This window comes from Rhinichthys klamathensis, unplaced genomic scaffold, assembly GCF_029890125.1.
Source record: "Rhinichthys klamathensis goyatoka isolate OS25496 unplaced genomic scaffold, OSU_Roscu_1.1 h1tg000412l_1, whole genome shotgun sequence".
Classification (NCBI taxonomy): Eukaryota; Metazoa; Chordata; class Actinopteri; order Cypriniformes; family Leuciscidae; genus Rhinichthys; species Rhinichthys klamathensis.
Window position 1 is genome coordinate 2342373 of NW_026606912.1, and position 7341 is coordinate 2349713.

A 7341-nucleotide genomic window follows, 5' to 3' on the forward strand; every position below is an offset into this window, starting at 1 on the left:
ACTGTTACTTTTGATCAATTTAATGCATCCTTGCTGAATAGAACTATTATAACTACTTAATAATTTAATTTAGCATTTATTTGTTCAAACTATAAAGTTTGAACCAGATGGATTTTGCTAAATTGTATTTTAGTTATTTTATTTTTTTATTTTTGTGTAAATTATCACTAAAATAAGAGGAAAAAATAAATAAAATAAATGTAAAATATAACCACATTTATTTATTACACATTCATATTTTGTTAACCTCAAAAGGTCAAATGGCTCAAAACGACCTTTATTTTGAACTGAGGGCCTGTATTCTAAACTACGACACTTCCGGGGCGTGTAAGGAAAATCCCGCGAGCTCAGACTCAAAACAAGTGAAGATGTCCACATGACCGTCATTCTCAGCAGTTTATTTATCAAGCTATAATATAATTTATCCGCCGTAAATCAACAAGAAGAAGAACTAATAAACTCTCACAGGTAATTTCCAGACTGGTATCTACATTAACAAATATCTTATGCTGCTGAAACCGTAATAATGCATGGCGTCTGCACGTTAAGTTACATTAACCTCGAACCAAATCAGTGACGTGATCTGTTTTGCTCGTCTCAGCTTTTAGGCTATAATGAGACATGAACATGGATGTTTTGAGAAGACCTGCCATTCCCGAAGACGCGGTCCAGTATCAGCTGTTTCTGGCTCACCCTGACCCATCAGACGCAGAAGCCAATGAGAAATCCCTTAAACAGATCCTGCAGAACATCCTCGCTGAGATCGCCCCTCTTCTGGTGCCGTACATCTGGCAACATCAGCCCTTCAATATAAGATACCACCCTGAGAAAGGTAAGAGTAATACACACACGCGTGTGTGAGTATAATTTCTGCCATTCTCTTTGTGGTAGTCACGAATGTATACGCTCCACAGAATTGCTTATTTTATCATGCGTTTGCAAAGAGGCCTTTATAAACAGGTCACTTCTTATTTTTCATTTTCACTCCATAGGTGATGTGCCCGCACACCTGGGTGGTGTTACTGAGTTTGGTGATAATGTGGAGGATGAATGGTTCATCGTTTACCTGCTAAAAGAGATCACACGCACCTTTAGTGATGTAGCTGTTGTTGTCTATGATAATGATGGACAGTTTATTCTGATTGAAGCAGCTGAACACCTGCCAAAGTGGCTGGACCCTGACAGCAGTGAAAACAGGGTTTGTATTGGAAATTTTAAATACTAGTAGTACCATGATATTATCATGATTTTTGGACCATGATATTCTTTGAAGTACATGCAAATGCAACTGATGTGCATCAATATGGTAATCATTTTGATGCATTCCTGTGGACTGCCGTTATATATGAGGATGAGTTGAACTCGAATAACATCCAATATTGCAGTAACTTGTTTATTAACTGGAAACAAAAATATTACACTGTCAAAAAAAGCTACCCAAAATGCAGGAAATTACCATCATTAAGCAATATTGTTGGTGCTTAATTTTCAAAGTTTTCATAAATATTATGTTACACAATTATTAATTCCACATCTATATAAATAAATAATTAACCTGTGTCTCTTACACATTTAACATTAAGATAATAACTTTTGATTCCAGCACTGTCACCACAGTTTGTATTAATCAGTGATGGATGGTTATCATTTGCAGGAAAAAAAAATTACTTTTAGAGTAAGGCTGTTCTTGTTAATGTTGTGTATATAGTGCATATATAGTCCTATTGGCTGGCTTATGACTTGTAATGTCTGTAATTGTGTTTCTCAGGTGTTCCTGTACCGGGGAGAGCTGCACATATTACCCAACCGTACACGTTCTGGAGAGGTTGGCTGGCCCAGAGACTCAGTGCCTGCTGTGGGTCAGGCTCTAGAGGTGCTGAACTCACACACTGAGAGCTGTTTAGCCAAACAGCCTGTACGCTCCGCTCTGGCCAGGAGGCTGGATGGGTGAGAGTGATGTCATTGTTTAAAGTGCCCCTATTATGCTTTTTCAGATATTACCTTTCATGTAGTGTGAAATATAGCTGTTGGTCAATCTAAAAGGTCTGCAAAGTTTCAGAGATCAAAGTGCACGATAAATGGAGTAATTGTCTCCCCAAAACACAGAACTGATTCAGAACTGCCTGAAACAAGTCATTAGTAATTTCAGCCTCACTTCCTGCACAAACTTGTGTAGGTTTGTAAATTTGCATAATGCCAGTCTATGGTCCTCATTGGCTGCCCATGAACAATGTCGACTTTAATCCGTCCTTAAACACTGTAGTTGTAGCTGAGGCCTGGAAGAGTTTGGTTTGTGTTGTCGACAAGTTCTCTGCGCTGGGAAAGCAAATCCACTTTGCATCATGCATGCACTTCCAAAGGATGAGGACTCGTGCTTGGATTGATACGGTAAAACCGACTCCATTGTTACTGTTTATGTCACTGAGTATACAAGTGTGGAGGAGGAGGCCTCCGGAGCTGAAATTCTATGGTAATGAGCGTTGCATTTCTGATACACACTGTTTCAGATACTGTGAGAAAAGAGGTGGTGCTGCAATGTACGTTATGGTTATGAAAAAATGTGTGTTTTTTTTACCTTGGATGCATGTAAACCTATTATAGGAGACCTTTAAAATAGCATGAGAGGGGCACTTTCAAATAAGCAATTCAGTTGTTTCTGTTATAGTGCTTTAAACTTATTTTTACAAACAGTAAACAGTTGTTTGTGTATGTGTGCAGGTATCCAGATAAAATCCAGCAGAATTTCCACCGCACCCACTGTTACGTGCCTGCGGGCATCGCTGTGGTGTTGTCTAGGAGGCCTGACCTTATAGCCCCAGCTGTGTCTACTTTCTATCTGCGTGACCCTGTTGACCTCCAGGCCTGCCGAACTTTCCGCACCTTTCCTCCTGACACCAGAGTTATGACATCAGTAAGAAGCAGTCTAAATTTTGTTCTGAATTTATCTTTATGTGGGAAAATACTTGCTGAATTCTGTCACATACACTACCGGTGAAAAGTTTGGGGTCCGAATAAAAAATAAAATAAAAAATGAATACTTCTATTCAGCAAGGATGTAAAAAATATATATATTTAAAATAAAAATAATAAAATGTATATATTTATTTATTTAATGCTGTTCTTTTCAACTGTATTCATCAAAAAATCTTGAAATAAAATGTCACAGCTTCCACAAAAGTTAAGCAGCACAACTGTTTTCAACATTGACAATGAGAAGAAATATTTTTTTTATCACCAAATTAGCATACTAGAATGATTTCTGAAGGATCATGTGACACTGAAGACTGGAGTAATGATGCTTTGCCACAGCTTTGTTATATTTATTGAGAACTCCTCCAGTTACTACAAATCTGTTCCCTTCCCCCTTTCCTGTAGGTGAAGTTTACTCGATGCTTGTACGCACAGCTGCAACAACAGAGTTTTGTTCCAGATCGGCGGAGTGGTTTCACGCTTCCCGTCCGCTCTCATCCCCAGTACAGAGCTCACGAGCTGGGAATGAAACTGGTGAGTGCATGGCATGAGTCGTGTACAGAGAAAGCGGACTATAACAATGCAGATCTCATTTCATAGAGATTGTGTTTTTCTCCAAAGATTGTACCATTGGAATACATTTTTCTTATGCTCAGAAATACGATTTGCCATGTAATACATTTTGTAACTAGAGTACATGGTGCTAATGTATTCTACCTTGTGTTCATACCGAAGGCCCATGGCTTTGAAATCATGTGCTCCAAAAGTGGACAGTCTTCATCAGAGCAAGAGACTTCAGTCAGCAGTAACCCATTATGGAGAGGCTTTTTAGATAGCCTTAAAAAGAATGGGTACTTTAAGGTAGGAAAGAGTTTCTGTGTTGAAAATACTTGAAGCAGATGATGCAAAGATTCCTTTCCCTGAGAGATCATTTTATCTGTGTGTGGATATAGTTTTTACTTATGTGTCTGACTATTTTTGTGAACCCAGAGTGAGCTAGAAGGATCTGCTCGATACAAAGACTTATTGACATCAGCAGAAAGTTTCTTCAGGCAGTCGGTAACCAGCACTCATCGGTGAGAGTGGCTTTTTTATTTATAGTTTACTGTCACAGTATAGAGTTAATTTTACTTTCTCTGTGTGGCAAAGTAGTTTACATTTCCAAGCATTCCCTTTGCCATTAATTGTAATAATCCAGTGAGATTTTTGTATACACAAGGAGTCTGACAACAGCCGGTATGATCTGATCTCACCATCATCGAGTCTGTCTGGGATTACATGAAGAAACAGAAATAATTGAGACAGATTAAATCCAGAAGAACTGCGGCAACGTCTCCAAGATGCTTGAAGAAACCGACCTGCAAAGCTACAGTACTGTGAAATGTTTTAGGCACTTGTGTAAAAATGCTGTAAAGTGAAGATTCTTTTAAAAATGATGTCATAAGTAGATTTTATTTATCAATTAACTTTTATTAAATATATCAAATCAATGTTTGGTGTGACCACCCTTAGGTACACTTGCACATAGTTTTTCACGTAGCTTTGCAGGTCGGTTTCTTCAAGCATCTTGGAGATGTTGCCGCAGGTCTTCTGGATTTAGTCTGTCTCAGTTTTTTCTGTTTCTTCATTAAATCACACACAAACTCGATGATGGTGAGATCAGGTCATACCGGCTGTTATCAGACTCCTCGTGTATACAAAAATCTCACTGGATTATTACAATTAATGGCAAAAGGAATGTTTGGAAATGTAAACTGATATTTCCTACTGGCACACTACAGCAAAAGATATAAATAACTGTCTTTAAACCATTTTTTGTTGGTGAAAATACTAGTACATTTTGTTTTATCATTTATCGGAAATAATACATTTAAATTTATCAAAATTGGCAATTATACCATTGAACTTTTCTTCATCAAAGAATCTTTTCAATATTTTTGCCATTAATATAAGTTAGAGTAACTTTTTATTTATTTATTTTTTTACTGTATTTTGATTCAATAAATGTATCCTTGGTGAACATTAGAAAATCGAACTGAGTCCAAACTGTAAAATAATAGCGTGTATATATTATTTTAATCTTTCTCAAGCCCTGATATTCATAAGCCTGGTGATGAGGTGTTGAAAGTCTTGGAGGGCGCCTCCTTCAGTTTGGAAGACCTCAAAAACCAAGAGGCACATCTACCACCAGAGGACAGTATGTACCAATTTTTCTCCTATTTAAAAGAGGATTGTTTTCTCTTTGGCCTGCACATATCGAGTCTTTTCTCTGCTTTTCCTGAAAGTGAATCTAGCCTGTGAATTGAGCATAAATATTATTTCTGTCTTGTCTTAATCAAGTATTGTCCTCTCAATCTCCCCCTGTAGGTGATGCGTGGTTGGACATCTCACCTCAGGAGCTGGAGAGGCTGCTTGAGGAGAAAGGAAGTCGAAGGATGACTGATGGCACTCGTAAGACGGCACAGCCTGATGAGGAGGAGCAGGAGGAAGAAGCTGGCTACAGTCTGATAGCTGTAACGCAAGGCATGAAGAACTTCATCAATGCCATGTCTTCTCATGAAGGTGCTGAAATACCCAGGTAATGATACTCCATCTGAATAATTGTCAACACTTCAAGTTCAGTTATTATTATAGTGCCATGATAATTTGACTTTCTTTTCCTGAAATTGTGTTTCAGGTCTTGCTTGGTTGAGCCCTTCAGTTTTGATCCAGATGCAGTAACCAGTGCTCTTGATAGATTGCTAGGTGAGTTTGACTTTCTGTGATATTAATGAATCCTAATGCTCTAAAATCTTTGTTAGTGGTCAACCGATATATCACCAATATATATTTTGGAGATAATCATGTCATTTTTTCAATTATCGATACGTTTTTATGTTTGTCCAGTGTGTCGCGACCAGGACTTTTATCGTGACAGCACTTGTATATATTTGGCCACTTTTTTCACATTTTGAAAAAATAGTTTTCCCACACAGACTTACCAGATTACTGAGTGCGCTGTTGGGTACAATGTTTACTTTCTTTTTATTCATATTTTTAATTTCTTTATTTGTGAAAAATACTATAATAGGATTACATAATCAAGAAGTTGCCATCTAAAGTATAAATCTGTTTATTTTTATTTCAAGTTATGTATTTCTAATTTATTAAATATAATGCAATTTGTTTTAATTTAATTTCAGCATGTTTTTACTGATATTTATTACATAAGTACATATATATCAGTACCGGTATTATATCGGCCATTAAAAATATCGTCAATATCGATCGACCACTAATCTTTATATGTTTTATTATATTTTAAATTGAATTATCTATACTACAGAAAAGCACTTCCTGTTTTACAGGAACTAAGGATGAGGAGTTAGACTCTGACGACTTTGATGATGATGATGATGATGATGATGATGATGATGATGATGATGACGACAACAATGATGGTGATGAAAATGAAGAAGTGCAGAATGGTGGCTTTCAGGAACAAGCAGGTTCAGAGGAGCTGGAGAATCTGAAGAAGTACATGGCTGAAATGGACCAGGAACTGCAAAGCACAAATATTGGCCAAAGCTTTACACAGAATAACAGAGTAAGTATCCACAGATGTTGTTTATCCTGTGGCCATAACTTTGTAAAAGCTTTTGATTTATTTTTATTTTTCTGCTTCCTTATAGGCCAGTAATAAAGCAGATGCATCTAAAAGCTCATCAGCCACCTCTGGGTCAGAGCTTGAGGAAGAAATCCAGCCGCTAGATGTGGATCTCAACCTGGTTACAAATTTACTTGAATCTCTCGCTTCTCAGGCGGGCCTAGCTGGGCCTGCGTCTAATCTACTGCAGAGTCTAGGCATCCACATCCCACCTGACGCAGATCAGCCCTGATAAGAAATGGAAGAATCAACTCACAGATTCTTATCACGCACTCAGCGTTCCTTCACCTAATAAACTTCAGCTGTTGCTCTATCAGCTGACTATATTTGAATTTATGATGTTCTGTTCCACACCTAGTACTGAATTGTGAATTATTACCTCCAAACATTGATATTTTCTTCAAAACAGAGCACTTCCATTAAAATTGACTGGGAATTTCTTCCTGCACAAAATCTGAGAAGTTGTTTATCATGTTGTTCATAATTAAAATGTATTTTACTCCCTCTTTTTGAATAAAGATAATATTTTCTGAGATGTTTCTAATTACAGTTAGTGTCATTTTGTTGGAGATTTATAAAAACCTATTGTTCTGCTCTACAACAGAAATATCAGCTACAGCTCCGCTATCTGTCAGAGAAAAGGAAGGGGAATGTTTCCCTGTGCTTATCTACGCTGATAAACTAAACAAATCGCATGCTGGTGTAACATTAACCAAGTCTATACA

The 7341-nt window shown here is 37.3% G+C and overlaps 1 protein-coding gene across 1 annotated transcript; it reads left to right on the forward strand.

The window, feature by feature from the left end:
• The first annotated feature begins 326 nt into the window (after nt 1-326).
• Nucleotides 327-7149, forward strand: ecd (ecdysoneless homolog (Drosophila)). The gene is made up of 13 exons (XM_056235027.1): nt 327-468; nt 602-832; nt 993-1198; nt 1769-1947; nt 2719-2911; nt 3376-3504; nt 3706-3831; nt 3961-4046; nt 5061-5167; nt 5338-5548; nt 5648-5715; nt 6318-6556; nt 6642-7149. The coding sequence occupies exons 2-13, from the start codon at nt 622-624 to the stop codon at nt 6846-6848; spliced, it is 1962 nt and encodes a 653-aa protein (XP_056091002.1). The 5' UTR covers nt 327-468; nt 602-621; the 3' UTR covers nt 6849-7149.
• The last annotated feature ends 192 nt before the right edge of the window (nt 7150-7341 follow it).